Source organism: Neolamprologus brichardi, chromosome 6 (genome assembly GCF_056152115.1).
Source record: "Neolamprologus brichardi isolate AB-2024 chromosome 6, ASM5615211v1, whole genome shotgun sequence".
Taxonomy (NCBI): Eukaryota; Metazoa; Chordata; class Actinopteri; order Cichliformes; family Cichlidae; genus Neolamprologus; species Neolamprologus brichardi.
Genome location: NC_142109.1, coordinates 799,824 through 818,163, shown reverse-complemented (window position 1 = coordinate 818,163; position 18,340 = coordinate 799,824). Strand labels below are relative to the sequence as shown.

At 40.1% G+C, this 18,340-nt stretch overlaps 1 protein-coding gene across 2 annotated transcripts in view; it reads right to left on the bottom strand.

The window, feature by feature from the left end:
• The window catches only part of LOC102779230 (atlastin-2), a 34,086-nt gene that overhangs the window by 6,119 nt on the left and 9,627 nt on the right, over positions 1-18,340 (bottom strand). For both annotated transcript variants that reach the window (XM_006806801.2, XM_006806802.2), the window contains exons 2-12: positions 15,018-15,304; positions 13,872-14,006; positions 12,159-12,263; positions 11,988-12,038; positions 7,659-7,715; positions 7,286-7,378; positions 6,944-7,082; positions 3,975-4,102; positions 3,607-3,663; positions 3,230-3,301; positions 2,503-2,934 (exon numbers count right to left, since the gene is read on the bottom strand). In XM_006806801.2, coding sequence (XP_006806864.1) covers positions 2,503-2,934; positions 3,230-3,301; positions 3,607-3,663; positions 3,975-4,102; positions 6,944-7,082; positions 7,286-7,378; positions 7,659-7,715; positions 11,988-12,038; positions 12,159-12,263; positions 13,872-14,006; positions 15,018-15,304 — 1,556 coding nt within the window. The remainder of the gene's footprint in view (positions 1-2,502; positions 2,935-3,229; positions 3,302-3,606; positions 3,664-3,974; positions 4,103-6,943; positions 7,083-7,285; positions 7,379-7,658; positions 7,716-11,987; positions 12,039-12,158; positions 12,264-13,871; positions 14,007-15,017; positions 15,305-18,340) is intronic.

Below are 18,340 nucleotides of genomic sequence, written 5' to 3'. Positions count from 1 at the left end.
CTCCCATTCACAGCCATTTGTTTTTGACTGCGACAAATCTACAGCAAAGCTACAGAAGAATTAGTTTTATTCTTTATTGGGGCTGCTACTGAACTATTATTAATATTAATAATTAAAGTTAATAATTAAATAACTATAAATAAATCTACATCCTCAGAACATCTTTTCTGCAGCAGGAAACATTACATCGAAGTACAAAGAAAAACCTCAGTTTTGCATACATTTTTTCTTCAAGGTCCTTTAAAGCCTTACAGAAACAGTCACTTATTTAATAGCACACGTACACGCACAAAATATACCTCATCTGGGAGTCAATGCTGTCAGAACCTTCATTGAAGTTCTACGTATACCTTGCACCTTATTGTGTACTGTTCTTGTGTTCTATGCTTAACTATTGAGAAATAAAATATTCAGTAAATTAACCTCCTAGGACCTGGCGTCCACATATGTGGACATCACATTTTGGGATGTCTAGACCAAAATACTTAATTTTTCGCTACAAGGGCCTGATATCCACTTACGAGGACAGTATACTGCCGTTGTTCTATCAAAATTCAAAACGAATATCGTCATGTGTAGATCTCATTTTTCTTAGAAACAAAAATTAGGTAAAAAAAAAACATCTGGTAATTTTTTGTTTTTACATTCATCAGGTCCCAATCAACCCAAATAGCAAAGAAAAATAAAAAATGCATGCCATGAAAGAGTTCGGGTCTTAGAAGGTTAAACTCATGACAAATAGAGGTGCTTGAATTTTAAATAATAAAATTTAGACAGTTGATGATGGCAATCACCTCTCACCTTTGAAAACGTTTGAGTGAAGCATAAAAGGTGGGGAGAAAACACTGATAACCTACATAAAAATACTGATATACAGTGATGGAAATAACGGGGTTACAAGTAACGGCGTTACTAAGGGCGTTACCTTTTTCAGTAACAAGTTATCTAACTAATAATTCCTATTGTTACAATGCCGTTACTGTTACTAAGAAGAAAATACGGTGCGGTTGCGTTACTATTTTTCAACAAACAGACGGTTGAAGCTGTCTTCAGCTTACTGCATCTTATATCAGTTGTACGAAAGTAGCTGTAAGTAATCTGGGCGCTACAGCTTCAAGCAGCTGCGCGCGCTCTCGCAGGCGGCAATCACTTTCTGGCAGACGATGACTTTTTGGCACAACACCTGGAGCTAAGGGGGCAAAACAATCGCATGAGTGCTGCTGTTTGACTGAGGAAGAATAAAGTAGTCGTGGTAAGCCAATCACATGACCACTTCAAGATGACAAAGCAACAAGGTGATATATACCAGTTTTTAAACTGTGCTGATAGGCCACGTAAAACCAGAGTCATGATAAACAATATATACACGGCGTTTTTTCCTCAATAGTTTCGTCACGTTTACTGTCTAAGGACAGCGCAGCGAGACCTCTCTGCTTATAACCAAAAAATAAAAAAAAACAAAAAACAAGAAACAGCCCTTTCGTGTTGGTGGAAAAATGACGACCAATCAAAAATGATATGGCAACATGATATTTGGCTGTTTAGGAAGATGGGGATGTTTTAGGAGTGACGGCGAGAGAGAGAGAGAGAAGACAGACAGCAGAAAAAGAGAGAGAGCGAGTTTTGAGATGTGAGAGATTTGTGACGTTTAGCGTGTTTGGAGTGTGTAGTTAATGTGATGTCTTGTGTAGTTAGCGTGTAGTGTTGTGGATAGTTTTGTGTTGTGTGTCAGAACAATGAGGCGACTGCTGTCTCCAGGTAGAAACAGGAGTGATACTGTGATGCTGTCAGACCTGCAGGGATCAGGCTGTGATGTTCTCCTTTATAGTGGACAGACATTTTTGGAGTGGCAGAAATAATTTGTGTGGCATCTTATTGAAGAACAGCTGATTGTTATGTAAATAGTTTGAAATGGTTATTTGAAAAAAGGGTAAAAGGTAAATGGACACAAATAACTTTGTTGTTTGCAAAGCTTGTGCATAGGATTTTAAAATTGACCATTTATATTTGCATTTAAAGTTATGAAATATGATTCAATAAACATGTTTGTGGTTGTTACAGTAAAAAATATAACCACCTCTACTTTTTTTGTCTGATTTTAGATCAACTGTGTTAATACAGTACGTCAAAATGAAAACATAACTGTAAATTCAGACACGTGAGGTTTTGCTGAAAAGAATGATACCAAACAAGGCAAAGTAAATAGTTTTTAAAGGTGAAATCAAAAGTAGTTAAAAATGGCCAATTATACCCTGGACCCCAGAGGGTTAAACATTTTTTTAAAGTAACGCAATAGTTACTTTTCAAGTAATTAATTACTTTTAGAATCTTGTAAATCAGTTACTAACTCAGTTACTTTTTTGAAGAAGTAACTAGTAACTATAATTAATTACTTTTTCAAAGTAACTTGGCCAACACTGCTGATATACTCAATCAATCATTCACTGACATAAGGATTAGAAGACATTTGCACCACTTGTAATGCAAAGATTGTCCTCTCACCTGTTCCCAGAGCATTTCAGCCACCTGGTCAATGAATCCTCCGACCTCGCGAAACTTTCCAGAGTATTTAACATAGGCCCAGATGCAGAGTGCTGTCAGAGCCAATCCCATCACCAGGTTGCACAGCGTGGCCACAGAGCTAATGCCCACAAAGCCGGTGACAACTGACACTATGTACATGACAAACATGACAGCAAAGAGTGTGGCGGGCGTCCGTGCAGCGTAGAAGATGTTCTTTCCATCATTCTGCTTGCTGAAGTTGGCATAGGCCTCATCAAGTTCTGCCTCCAGCTTCTCCTGGTAGCGCCGGCAGAAATCTTCTCCGCCCATCTTCTTGACAGAGCGGAAGCACCGCACGGAAGCCTGCCGTAGCTCCACATGACGGCGCTCTAACTCTGCTGGGGAAATGTATGGTTTGTCTCCACCACAGATCTGAGACCAGGACAGGAAATACAACAAAAAAATTAACTGAATTCATCAAACAAAACCTGGATCTCTGATTAAATGAACAGGAAGTAACAGTGTTTAGACAGTGATCAAACTTCTGGCACAAACTCATGTTAACCACATATTTTGTGGTTATATGTGTACTCTTCACAAATCAATCAGAATTGCGCTAAGTCAGGAGTTACATCACTTTAGTCTAACATCCAAGTTCTGAGGTGTCTGGATCTCAAACTCTCCAGATCAGCTTAAATCGATGTCCCTCAAAATGCCATATGTTTACCTGCTCCATGCTTTTGTTGTATACGTCTTTGGATCCTGCTACAGCTGCAAGGTTATTTGCTTCAGCTGTTGCCTAAAAACCAGAGGACAAAACATTGTGCAGAAACTTTAAATCTTTATCACACATTAATCAATACAGAAAGTTTTTAATTAAACTGAGATTGAGTGCAGCCTGATCTGAGGGATGTGGTGTTGTTGTTTTCCTTTAAAGCAAATATATCAACTTGACACTTGATTGAAGATGTAAAATCTTCATAATAAACAGACGCCATTCACTTCTTAACCTCAGAGACACTTACTCTTCTGATTACAGATCATAATGTAAACTGTCCAGGAGATGGAGCCATCTAACAGTGAAACTGAAGGAGCTGAACCAACCTGGAGCATTGATTTGGGATGAGGGAGTTCCTCTCCCTGATAGATCTTCATGTAGGCCTGCAAATACAGCAGTAGGGTAGGGAACACCTTTAGAAATTTGACAATACAATCAACCAAAACGGATAGCTTTTTCTGTGGCTTTCAACCAAGTCTTACATAGAAAAAATAGTTTCACACATTTTCATCTGAACATCTGACAACCATCTTGACAGAAAGTAATAGCAGTAAAGAAGTATTCCCCCGTCATCACATTTTCAAGCATGCCACTAGAAATCCCACAAAAGCTCACTTCTTTGATCCTTTTCTTTTTTGAGGAGCTTACTTTGAAATCTTTTGTTATCTGATGACTTACTGACGAGTAAACTCACTTTGAAATAGTGCAGCAGATCTCTGCAGGTAATTTTGACTCCTCCAATCTCTTTTTCCACTAGATTTTCTGGAGCAAGCAGCGCTGGAACGAGGTTCAGCAGCTCCTTCTTGAAGTCCCCATCAATATCTGAGTGACACACCAAAAACATATTTACCCCCCACCCCAAAATAAAGTGTGTAATAGCTTCTCCTGGTGGAGAAGCATTGAGTTGTGTGCATGTTTATCCCTGAGGGGTCAATTCGATCCCTCCTGCAAATAAATAATTTCCTGAGCAAGCCAAGTTGTTCCTTTATATCCATATTTTCGCATTTTAAGTAAGACTTGACCAAATATAGGTTTTTAGGTGTTATATTAATTAGATCTTTTCGTCACAGTCTGTAAATTGAAATTCACATTAGAATAAACAAACAAACAAAGGGTACAACAAATGACACATAACAGCTAACACATCTAAAAAAATTAACATTACAGAAAAACATGGTGAAAAGTTATAAACTATTTTTGGGTTGTAATATTTGGTTGCACTGACACAAAGATGGCATATAAACATGCACTCCCTGCCAAACAGACTGAAGAGCTGATCATCGACATTTTAAATACTGATCTCACAGCTGGCTACAAAAACGTATACAAAACACTTTGAATAATTATTCTAAAAAGCAGAACAGTCAAAGCTCATCATTATATTTATATCTGCCCCTGATTACCATACCTACACCCTCTTATCCAGGGTCATTTCACTCTTTATTTGCTCTGATTAGTTCACTACAATCTTCACCACAAAATTCAAGAAGAATTATCCCAAAATACTGTTGATGGCTACCAAAAGCATCTGGTTGAGTTGCAACTTGCTAAATGATTTCAATCAAGTATATGTGGGAGTTTATGAATACTGTTGACCCTATGGTGATTAGAGAAAATCCTAAATTATTCAGGAAAAATAGACAGCCTGCCCAACCAATCAGAATATACAGGCTCCAGCATGTTTCAACCAATGGGAAAGCAGACCGCTGCAGTGTGTCCCACCCACCTGCTCTGTGTCCACTGCTATGTTGTGTGTAAGCTTGCAACAAACTCTGCTGCACATAAGTTCACTAATTATCAGCTACTGTCCATGTTGAAAGTAGTCGCAGTTACAGGCGGATGCTGCAGTTTTCTGGTGACTTTAGTTACAAAACATTAAGCAAAAGTAAAGAGGAGATAAGAAGGAAGCTCAGAATGAGCGGAGCTGCTGTAACAGGCTGCCACGCACGGGGGGCGCCGGAAGTTAAAAAAAAATCAATCCAGGATGAGGTCAGTCTGGTCTTGCAGTTTTGTGCGACTGCTCTATCTACTAGAAGGTGATGTTTCACCCCTCTAGAGTTCCTACCAATATATATTAAATGGTAAATGGCATGCATTTACACTACATTCAGTCATCCACCCATTCACACACTGGTGATGGCAGCTACATTGTAGCCACAGCCACCCTGGGGCGCACTGACAGAGGCGAGGCTGCCAGACACTGGCGCCACTCTGACCACCACCAGTAGGCAACAGGTGAAGTGTCTTGCCCAAGGACACAACGACCGAGACTGTCGGAATCGGGGCTCGAACCGGCAACGTTCAGATTACAAGATGAACTGCCAACTCTTGAGCCACGACCGCCCAAAATATTATATTATTACATCCAAAAACAGAAACAAACTGTCTGTCCTTTAAGCTCAGGTTGGGCCTAGGAGCCCGAGGACCCTATGCACTATCCTAACTATCCTAGGACTGCGCTCTTCTGGACACAGAAACCTGATATAATTCCTGGAATGTGCTAGAGCCACTCCCCAAATTTGGGGGTCACTGTTCTGAGTGTTTCGATTACCTTCACCTTCAGTGTCTTCTATAGGTCTTCTCTCAGCCTGTTTCCTTTCTCGAGCTTCTTCTGTTCATTCTTCCTGAAGTTGCTTTTGCTACATCTATCACACGGCATTCTTTCTCTGTTTGGTCACTACTACTCTATGCATGCATATTTTATGTTACATATTATAACATGTAACATAACATTACATTACATATTCCTCCACTCGCATAAATTCAACAACCTGCACACATAGAACTCAGCAGCCATGGATAAAAAAGGAAGAGTTTCTACTTTCCAAGACATCCTGCATGTTTGTGCCCTTGCAAGTGCCTCTGCTCTGAGAGATTTTCAGGATTAAAGCATTAAAATACTGACACCTATGACACTTTTCACTACTTCCACTGCTACACTACAAACAATAACTGCTGATAGTTAATTTGGCAAAAGTCATTTTCAAAATTGTAAATGGTACATAGACAGTGGTTTAAAACAGTTCTTGTGTTGCTTCCACAGTGTAACTTAACACAGTAACCTTAACTGTCCAAAGTGAACAATCACATTTCTTTTGGGCTTCCATACAGTCAAAACTCAGGTGATTTGAGCGAGCTTGATTTGGTTTCAGGAACAGAGAGTTATCATCAAGAGCATGATGGAGCAGCCCTCATAAACTAGTCACTTGTGTGAGATGCGTCTTTGTGCACATGGCTGCCAAGTTCTGTGCACGAAAATATACTTGCACAAGTGATCATCAATACCTGCACAGATGGACAGATTTACTTGTGATTATATTTCTTGCACAGCTTTTGATGTAAATATCAATCTATAGCGCAGAACATTCAGAGGCTACAGCACAGCTGGAATAATAAGGTGGCCACGCTATTGATGTCAAAACACAGAAACTCCTCACAATGCTCAGGTCTCCACCCAAAGCTAAGCATCCTGAGGGTCGATGAGCAATAGAAAAAGGGAGGGCAAGGATTAGTTAGTGCCAGAGCAACAATCCAGGAGCATCCATAATCGGGAAAGGGCCCAGCTTGAGGAACAGAGAAATACCACCCTCCAAGGGGTGAGGAAGAGAACATACACATGAAAAGAAGATGAACTGACCTTTGCTATTACAAGTTCTGTTATACCTGTGAGCCGCCCATCGAAATGAGGATTGGTGGCCACCTTGAGGCCAGGGTGAGGCAACAAGAAACAGCTGATTTTGGAGAAGCAGGAGTGGATGTGTCTGCGGACATTCTGGAGCTCCTCGTGTTGGTTCTGTTTCACCTGAACACAAGCCAGGCACTTCAGTTAATATCTGATTTACTGCAATTAAAGCAAATTAAAACAATGTGAAATGTAAAAAACCGTGGAGATGTTCGACGTCTATATTGTAGTAGGTAGGCAGTTTCCACCTGCTTTACATCCACTGCCACGTGACTTTGTTGATCTATTAAGTCAGGCTGTTAGGGTTTAATTATTCAACTCACCTGCAATCGTTTATCCAAGAAGCTCCGCCCTCCCTCCAGGCCGTATGGATGTTCATAAGGGTAACTCCAATCTCTGATTAGGAACATCAGTCTCTTAAAAAACAACATTTAAATTATTATTCAGCATGGACATCAATGTGTGACTTTCAGGTGAAGAACATCTAGAAATGGATAAGAGTGTGCAACAGTTAAAACTCAAGCAGTATGTGCTGGTAAAGAAAAAGATTGTTAGAAACTTTGACCAGGAACAGACATGAAGACAAAATGTTTTCCTTTCATGACTTTACAAGTACTGATACAACAAGACAAAGCTTGTTTTAAAATTGAAAGAAACCTCATATATTTTAAGGACAATGACCATAGTATGGCAGACCTGAAAGGGTTTCTCATAGACTTCCTCCATGGCCAGTCGTCCATATTCAGTGAAGAGCTGAGGAGACAAAACAAGCAAAGAAAGCCTAGAAAACAGAAGCAGCTATAAAATATCAAGAAGTACAAGAACAATTGTTTGCATATCTCATTGTTCGATTAGCGATGCTTAATGCTATTTGTCAGGGTCTGTTTTAACATCAAGAATAACAATCTGAAGAAGAAACTGTGTCCCAGAATTCATAGCGCAGCCCTGCTCAGTTTCCAACAATGTCGGCAGCTAGTTAGTTTTAATATTACTCTTATTATTCTTTCTGGGTCACAAAATAAACGTTTAACATATTTTCAGGCGAGAATGTAGCTGTGTAAACCTCAAATATCTGCTCAGTTTATCAAGACACCACATATTTTCAAAAGCGCTCGGACGTTTTCGGAGACGTCTGTTACCCACCAGCTCGATAGCTAGCCGGGGGCAAGGCTCACTAGAGCCGTGAGAACACCGGACTCCCGGCAAATCGTTTTCAAACCCACCGCCGTCTTTCGCTACTCAGGTTAAACATGATATATAAGTCACTTAGATAACTTAAAAAGGTGTGCATATGATTCAGATTTTACCCCAAATCATTACGATAATAGATTTAAGAACTGGGTTTCAAAAGGTATAACTAATTATTATTCATTTGTCCACAAGGGGGCATTCCAAAGCTTTGAATTTTTAAGACGTAAACATGATTTAGGTTCAGACAACTTCTTTAGATATCTACAGGTCAGAAATTATTTTAATCAAAAATTAAAAGTGAACCTAAACGAATTACAATTTGTAGAAACATTTTTATTATTAACCAAATCTGGAGCGCAAAGCAAAATCATTTCCAAATTATATAACAGCATCCTGCGGTGTAAAAACGACAGCACTGTGTATATTAAAGCAATGTGGGAAAAAGAAGGTAATTTGCCAATTACAGAGGAGTGTTGGGACCACGCATCTAAGATACAGTGGGCTACCACTGGGTCTAATGTTTGGCGTGAATTTTGCTGGAAAAGCATTATGAGATTTTTCATCACCCCTGCTCAACAAAGATATTGGGGAACTGGTGACACGTGTTAGAGATGTGGGGGAGATGGAGCTAACCATTTCTCTAATCTCTAATCCATGAACATCTACAAAATGTTTTTTCATTTGTTTTTCCTTTAACCTTTGAGACCATATTTTTGTGTAATGTACCAGTGGATAAATTGAATTCCAATGATAATAGACTCTTGTATATCCTACTGGCAGCAAGTAAAAAGCCTCTTACGAGGGGATGGCTTAAGCCTGAACCACCAACGATGGAAGATTGGATACATTCTGTACAAGAGATCTATACGATGGAAAAATTGTCATTTTTTCTTAAACTTCAGAGGGAGGCAGAGAGGGTCAGAGAAAAGAAGCACATAAAAAACTAACCTTTCTGGGCCATTTCCTATGCTGTTCTAGTGATTTTTAAAAAGAGTGCTAAACAATTATTTTTTCATTTGGCGTTTGTTTTTTTCTTTGATTCTTGTCACAGAAAAATTTGACCTTATCTTGTTTAGAGAGACTGCAGCTTTCATAAACTGCTTGTCTATTTCATGTGTGGATATGATGTAGGGCTGCAGCTATTGATTATCTTAGTAATCGAGTAATCTCTTGATTATTCCATCTTTTAATCAGAGTTCTGAAAAGCAGCTTTGAAAAAAAAGAGCTCTGAAAGGGTGTGTGTGCATATTATGAGTTTTTGTGCATGTGTGTCTGCAAGTTTAAGTGTGCAGGGAATGAGTGAGTTTGTGTCTTCAAGCCTTAAAAGGACTTTAAAGGAATGTGGTGGCTGCTATGAAGAAAACTGAGCATTCTGAAGTCTACCCTGTGCTTTCCCACATAACAGACAGGTCTGGCCCAGATCTGGTCCAGATCCGGCATCAAGCTGGCACTTCTGACTGACTGGTGTCATGGGTGGGTGTATGTCAACCAGATGTGGGCCAGGTCTGGCAAAGGTGGCACAATTTATGTTCCTATTTTCCCATTTTAGTTAGAAGACCCAGATGCCATGTTACAATACTATACTGCTATGGTAATAGAGCAGGGCGATATGACCAAAAATATTTATCATGATATACATTTGAAAATTTGCGATAACGATATAACTGACAATATAATTGACACTAGACAAAACACTTTACAACTCCACAACTTTATTAGTGCAAAAAACAAACAAACATCAATGTATTTTCACTTAAACAAGCAGCTGTTTTTTATGTGCATTAAAGTTATATAAAAATGTTACAGTGCAAATGCAAATTCCTTGCTGACATAAGTGGAAATTGGCCGACATATCCTCAGCATAACCATGTATAATATCCACAAAACTTAAAAAGAGGTTATACACACAGCACAGTACGTATCACTCCGCGAGGCTCCTGCCTACGATAGCCGTAATGCTCTGACAATCCATCAAGCGGTGCAGGTTCGTAGCTTAGCAAAGTCGTACTAAAACATCTGACAGATTTTCGAGCACCGTGTACATAAAATCATTTCGAGGTCAGTAAACACAACCAGAATTCATACATAAGGCACACGGGATTATAAGGGGCTCTGTCGATTTTCAGAAAAATCAAAGGATTGATTTTAAGTGCGCCGTATTTTCCAAACAACACGGTAATAACGACGGCCCGCTAGCATGCGCTACCAAAAATAGTGCTTTGTTGTGTATCTGACGGACGAAAGCTAAACCAGTTCCACACCACTGAAGTTGCAGCATTTTTACAAACCAGTTCTGGTTCATCCGTTTCATTCAACGATCCGCTTTCGCCCTTCTCATTCTCTGTCCCCACCATGCTTTTTCCGCCATGTGCGTATGAAAACAAAGGCACTGCGCATGCGCGTTTTACCCATATTCTATCTCGATATTTCATTTTCTTATCGTTGCCCAACGTTATACCGGTATTACCGTGAACAATATGATATGGCCCAGCCCTATATGGTAGCAAACATTTCAAATGCAGATTTGACAGGTTTGTGAGTGTACACTTTATCCAAAACCTAGTGAGGTTTACTCATGTTTCCCACTGAGTGGCTGTAGCTCATGAGGTAGAGCAGATCACCTACTGATCAGAAGGTTAGTGGTTCGATCCCTGGCTCCTCCAGTGCATAGCGAGAGCGTGAATGTGTATGAATGTAGTTAGGAAGCACTCAGTTTAGAGAAAGTGTGTGAATGTGGTATGTTGTATAGAGCACTTTGAGTAATCTGGGAGAGCAGAAAAGCGTTATGTAAGAATCAGTCCGTTCACTGTCTGAACAGTTTTGTCATGTTACTATTATGTTCCGGCACATGTTGTTATTACATGGCTTGATTAAGGTAGACTGACATCTGGGGCCAGAGCTGAAACTGTTCTGGGCCAGCACAGGGCTAGTAGTGTGTCTGCAACTGGCCCGTGGCTGCACACAACTTACACATGGCCCACATACCGCAAAGAATGGTGCCCAAATCAGGTTTGCCAGAGGTAACACATGGGCCAGCACAGGACCTCCAGTGTGTCTCTAACTGGCCTTGTGCTGGCCCATGTGTGGTTCACCTCTGGCAAACCAGGTCTGGGCCACCAAAGGGCCGTCATTCTGTGCGGTATGTGGGCCATGTGTAAGCACATTGTGTGGGCCAGATCCGGGCCATACGAATTTTGCTATGTGGGTTGATGCAAGGTTTTTGTGCTGCTGATGTGTAGATGTTAAATGATATTAATAACAGTTCAGTGTCCAATCTAATGACCCTCAGGTTTACTGAACCATACTTTTTTATTGGCTTGTGAAAAAAGCTTTTATATGTTTAAATATTAACGCAATTAAAATGACAACAACATTTGATATTATTTCACTTTCAACGCAAAACGTTTTTAATGAAAGCCTAAATAAATATGGTCTAGTACAACCGTTTAACACACAGCTCTGTTCTTTTTTTTTTAATCAAATTATTTGAATTACTCAAATCATTACAACCCTAATTTGATGCATTTAATTGTTGCTGAAACAACCTAAATAATTGGGTCATGGGGTCTTGATGCATTCTCAATCATCCAGGAAAGTAAATCTCACTGACCTCCCAGCCCATTGTTCCTTCAGTGGGCTGGTTTCAGTCATTATGCAAATGTACTGTTTATAAGGTTGGGGAAACCTGCAGTCAGCTGAGACTGAAGAAGTCACTTGGATGAGTGACGAAACGTTTCTCCCACAAAACGCTACGTCCAGATGAACAGAATCAACTTTTTGGAGAATTGGGTTTATGCTAGAAATAGTAAAGCTGTCTTGCTACTTGATACTGACCTGGAGATGCTGAAGGTCATCTTCCTGAACATTCTGGGAAAGGTTGTACACCTGAAACACACATAATGTTGATGCCATAATTTCTAGATAAAAATGTATATTCTATTGTTATACTATCAGAGTTTCTTATGTGACAACTAGAATATGCTAGAAATAAAAAAGATGACTGACCTGCACAGAGCTGGTCATGGTGCTCAAGGCAAATAGTGTGGCACAGTCTTTAACGGTAGACTGGCTGTCAAACGCTCCCTGCGTGTCTATTAGTAGAACTGCAACCTGTGGAAAAATGAAGTAAAAATAAAAAATACACACCACATACATACAAATAAATATATATATTTTTTAAATTCCCCTCTCCCCCGAGGGCGTTATTTATCCTTCAGGCTTGGGTCCTCTACCAAAGGCCTGTGAGCTTAAGGGTCCTGCACTGTTCTGGACAGTAACGAGTACTCCGATTACCACTAGGACCACTGTTGCCTTCATCCTCGACATCTTCTTGAGTTCTTCTCTCAGCCCCCTGATATCACTTGGTACATCAATCACTACAGCTGTCTTCCTCTGCTTGTCCACGACTATTATGTACGGTTGGTTAGCCATCACCAGTTTGGCTGTCTGTATCTGGCAGTCCCACAGGATCTTAGCTCTCGACGACCCTAGTGGGCATGTCTCATTTTGACCTTGAGACTTCCAGGTCATACTCAGCCCAGGTGTTCCTGTATAATATGCCTGCTGGGTTAGAGCATTACACGTATGCCCTGTCTGCTAGCATCTTGAACCCTGCTGTTATGTGCTGGATTGTCTCAGGGGCATCTTCACACATTCTGCACCTGGGGTCTTGCCTAGTGTGTTAGACCCTAGCCTCTATGGATCGTGTACTTATGGCTTGTTCCTGTGCTGCCATGATTAGCGTCTCTGTGCGGTCTTTCAGTCCAGTTTTGTCCACCCACTGACAGGATGTCAGCCACTTCTTCTGACAGTGGCCAAGTAGTGGCCTGCCGTTCCATCATCCTTGCTTCTTCTCCTTACTCCTCTTCCGTCTTGGGTTTCTGATGCTACTAATCACTGGCAAGCGTAAGTGTAGATTGCCGGGATCTTGTTCTTCCTATGAAGCTGACTCCTCAGGACTTGCTTTACACTCTGCTGGTACTTGGTGGTTGCAGCTTTCCTAGCGGCCTCTTCGTGGTTCCCATTTCCCATTTGCCTATGAAATTCCCAAGTGCCTGTAGCTGCCCTCGATGTCTGCAATGCTGCCTTCTGGTAATGCATCAGTTTGGAATACCTTCCCTCTCTTTGTTACCATCCGCCTATGCTACACTACAGACATCAGAATGTCATTCGGGTAGATCCAAGTTGTGTGGTATGTAGATTAGGTGGTTGACAATTGCTCCATTCCATAGTCGGTATCACTGACAGTAACTGAGGCAAGTCAGACCTACTTTGGATGTTGTGCTGGAGTCTTTCATGAGTCTTCACTGAGCTCTTAGGGCAACTTTGTTCAGTTCTTGTCCAGCCATTCCTGGGAAGGTTTACCAATGTTCCATTTTTCACCATTTGTCACAAGTGTGGCAGTAATCAGCCCTGGGTGTGGCTAGAGAAATTAAACTCAGCTTTACAAAGATGGCATAGGAGCAATTACTTTTTCAGACAGGGCTATATAGGTCTGTATTTTCACCTGAATAATAAACGCCTTCATTTAAAAAACACATTTCTGTTTTTACATGTGTCAACTTTGTCGAATATTTAAATTTGTTTGATGATCTGACAAATTTAAGTTAACAAAAAAAATCAGTATGGGGTGAAACATTTTTTCACGCTACACACATATACACACATACCCACACCACATTTTAAAAGGAACAGCCTAGAAGATGCTGTGACACAGACCTTGCTGTGATCTGGTTTCTCCACTACAAACACATCGCTCCACGCCTGGATGCCCGTGGTCTCCCGTTCACAACCACCCCGCCAAGTGAAGCCGGTCAGAGGTTCCTCCTCACCGCCGAGCCACGAATCAGATGACTGCAAGATCACAAGAGCATAGCTAACAAACAGCATTCCAAACTCACACGCAAACATGTGGAAAGCCTTGTGTTTATGGGGGGGGCGGGGGGTCCAGTCAATTGTTACAAGCTAGTCTGTCTGTGACTTATTTTTGATGGGACCCCACCAAGGCTGCTCTGTCCTCCTGCTCTCTTTATAATGTTTTATGGACAGAATTTCTAGGGGTAGCCAAGCGGCAGAAAGCTTTCACCTTGGTGGCCTTAGAATCTCTTCTGAGTAGGTGACCTCCAGCTCATACTGGAGAAGTTTGTAGCTGAGTGAAGTGGCAGGAATGAGTATTGGCACCTCCAAGTTACAGGTTATGGTCCTCAATAAGAAAAGGGTCACTTCGAGTGAGAGACAAGCTGATGCCCCAAGTGCAGGAGTTTAAGTATCTCAGGGTCTTCTTCACCAGCAAGGGGAAAGAGGAGCAGTCTGATGGATTGGGCTGCATCTGCAGTGATATGAACACTGCAGTATAAGCTTAACATAAAATTATAAATACTGACTGTTCCACTTGCTCCTAGTAAACCAAATTTCCTAATCTTCATCGTCAGTGTGGATTAGACTTCACACAGTATGTTAACAGAAACTGCTTCAAAGAACAGCACTCATCTGCTTGACATAGCACCCAGTGACGGTTATGAACATTAACTGTTAATGGACACAGAAACTGCTACCGCAGTTAATAGTAGCCACACTCAGATAAATCAAATATGTGTACAGCATTATTCACAGCATTACAACTTTCAACATTTTGAAACAAGCCAATTCTGAAATTAATGATTAATTCAGGAAAACCAGATTCCATAAGCTCATTATCGTGGTGTATAGTTTGCATTTGTATTTTGCCAGAGTGGGGCCATTCAGTGGTTCTTTTGACTGCTCCACCAAGACGAGAGTTGAGGTCAATGGATATATTTGGTGATGTTTGTCAGCAGGATTATGATGAAACTAACTATTTGGATTTCACAGAACTTGACAGGTTACCTGTTTGTACATGTAACGAAGCATAAAGTCGAGCAGGAAGGATTTGCCCTTGCGAAAAGCTCCAGCCACGGAGACGACAACCACATGGAGGTCCTGGACCTTCTTCTGCAGCAGCAGTTGCTCCAGCACCTGCTCCTGCAGGAAGAATGAATGCTCCTCCTCATTTGCCACTACAATCTGCACAGGCTGGGGCATGCCCACTTTCTCCTCCTCTTCCTCCTCCAGCAGGTCATAGTCCTCCTCTTCACACCTCATCTGGGATGCGCATGATTTAAAACTGTGGCCACCTGAGAGGGGGAAAGTAAGCTTCAAATGTGTCTGAAGGCTCAGAATGCAGAAATGATTGGTCATGACTGTTCACTGGTACAAAGCAATAACTAGCCAATTAAAGGAATTTACAGCCTGTGTTCTTATTATCAATTGTCATTTGTTGCAAAAAAATATCGTTTTCAGTTGTCTCAACATTCATGAACATTGCTGTTAAATATAACATGACTTTCTAGCAATTTAATTTTGGCAACTCTACATATAACAACCACTTGTGAAACAGTTGGTTGTGAGTGCTTAGATAAATTACACTCACTTCCAGATTCTTTAAAAATCAGTGTGGAGTTTGGAGGGGTGGGTGGCAGCTACATTGATCCTGTTATTATATGAGAGACTATTTCTATTGTTTTTGACTTGGATAATAGATTTCAATTCAATTCCATTTATATAGCTCCAAATCACAACAAGAGTCGCCTCAAGGCGCTTTATATTGTACAGTAGATCCTACAGTAATAGATACAGAGAAAAACCCAACAATCAAATGACTCCCTATGAGCAAGAACTTTGGCGACAGTGGGAAGAAAAAAACTTCTTTTAACAGGAAGAAACCTCCAGCAGAACCAGGCTCAGGGAGGGGCGGCCATCTGCTGCGACTGGTTGGGGTGATAATGAAACTCATCTCTCAATGCAAAGTCGAGCCAAATGTATTTATAAAGCAAATAAATAAGAAATAGAAAGGAATAGATAGATTAGGAATAGATTAAATAGATGTTAGTGGGTGCTAAACATATATAATAATGACTGAAAAAATACACAGGAGAGACAATAGGTAATCAGACAGACTCAAATGCCACTACATCTTTACAGATTTATTTCACCAGTAGGCAAAGTCCAGAGTGTGTGCAGGGGGCACAAAGAACAGAGGTGAGCCAATTAATACCTCCTTTAACCTCCTAGGACCTGGCGTCCACATATGTGGACATCACATTTTGAGTTATTTAGACCAAAATACTCAATTTTGCTCTACAAGGCCCTGATATCCACTTACGAGGACATTATACTGCTACTGTTCTATCAAAATTTTAGACGAATACCCTCATTTGTGGCTCTTATTTTTCTTAAAAACAAAAATAAGGTAAAAAAAAAAAAATCTGATAATTCTTTGTTTTTACATTTATCAGGCCCCAATATGCCCAAATAAAAAAATGCATGCCGTGGAAGAGTTCGGGTCTTAGGAGGTTAATTCAGTTTTTATTTAATAGAACCATAAGCATGAAGAGTAGGAGTAATAAAGATGCACATGTTATAACTTAATATAGTAAGCTCGTTATAGTCTACTTAATTTTCTATTATGCTAGAAGTCAGAAACTCCCTGATCTCTGTGTTACCAGTATTAGTGAAATGGCCTGCAAAACTACAGTTACAGTACAGTAACTGTACAGTTACATTAAGTCATTACAGGGCTACCTTAGTGGTTCACACCAACTTTACAAGCAATTGTCACAAGGTAACAGTACAAAGATTATGACGCAAATCACACAATCTTAATCAGTAACATCCTTTCTACAGCTAACTGTTGATCTGACACAGCTACACATTGTCATTGATAACAATGACTAGGAAAATTGCTCAACATCTAATTTTATTGATGTGTCATATTACAGAAACACTTATATGGTTTAAGAACTACAATATACTACAGAAATAGATGGGAGAGTATCGCCTTGACTGCCTGCCAAGACTACACAGTACTAACAAAGAAAAATGTAGCGTGACCATTAAAACACAGCATAACAGGAGGGTGGAGAAGATGGAAGAAAGATGAAAGGGAGACTTTGAAAAGATCAGTGCCCTGGAGCTGTGACGTCAACTCTGAATAGGCACATTTGAGGAAGTTAAATTACTGTGAAATTTTTATTAAATGGGAGGTCTGGATTTTCCAATAATATAAGACTTTGATAATACAAAGTTGTCTGTAAACCTAGCCAAAATCCACAAACAAATACTTTATTAGTGGAAGATGATATTTACCCATAACTTTACGCTACATGGTTCTACTCAATGGAACAAGAGAACCATTATCAGAAATAGAAAAACACGGGATATAGAAACAGTTTGATGTTAATGGTATTTTTATTAATCACCATGACAATGGTAAATTTTTACAATTGGAAGCATTCCAAGACAAATTTTACATACAATATTCTTATTGTCATTACAAATTGTCAATGCAATTAAAAATTGATCAAATACATGACTTCTCACGAGAAACAAACAAACAAACTAAAAAAAAAAGGGGGGGGGGGGGGTCGGTGACAACAATATAATCTCTAATAAATGTTATAAATATGAGAAATGGCCAAAACACAGACACTTTTCCAATTTCAATTCAGTTTTATTCATATAGTTCCAAATCAAAACAGCAGTTGCCTCAAGGTGCTTTATATTGTAAGGTAAAGATCCCACAACCCTATAATAATACAACAGAGAAAACCCCAAAAAGCTTGCTCATCAACCCCTTATGAGCAAGTGCTTTGACAACAGTAGGAAGGAAAAAAAACTCCCTTTTAACAGGAAGACACCTCCAGCAGAACCAGGCTCACAGGGGGCGTTAGGGTAAGGGGAAGAAGACAGGGAAAGGACAAGCTATTGAAGAGAGCCAGAGATTTATAATAAATAATAATGAAATGCAGAGGTGTATAAACAAAGTGAAAGGGGCAACTGAAGAAGAAACACTCAGTTTCTTCTTCAGTTTTGACTGCATTTGCTCATGGGAACCTCCCAGCAGCCTAGACCTTGCAATGTAACTAAGGAAATATTTAGGATCACCTGATCCAGCCCTAACAATATGTTTATTTAAAAAAAGGAAAAAATATATATTTTGAATCTTAAAAGTAGAGATAGTGTCTGTCTCCTGAATCCACAGAAGAGGGGCCTGAAAACTGAAGGCTCTGCCTCCCATTCTACTTTTAAATACTAAAGGAACCACAAGTAAGCAGTCTGAGAGCAAAGTGCTCTAATGGGGTGATATGGTACTACAAGGCCATTAAGATGGG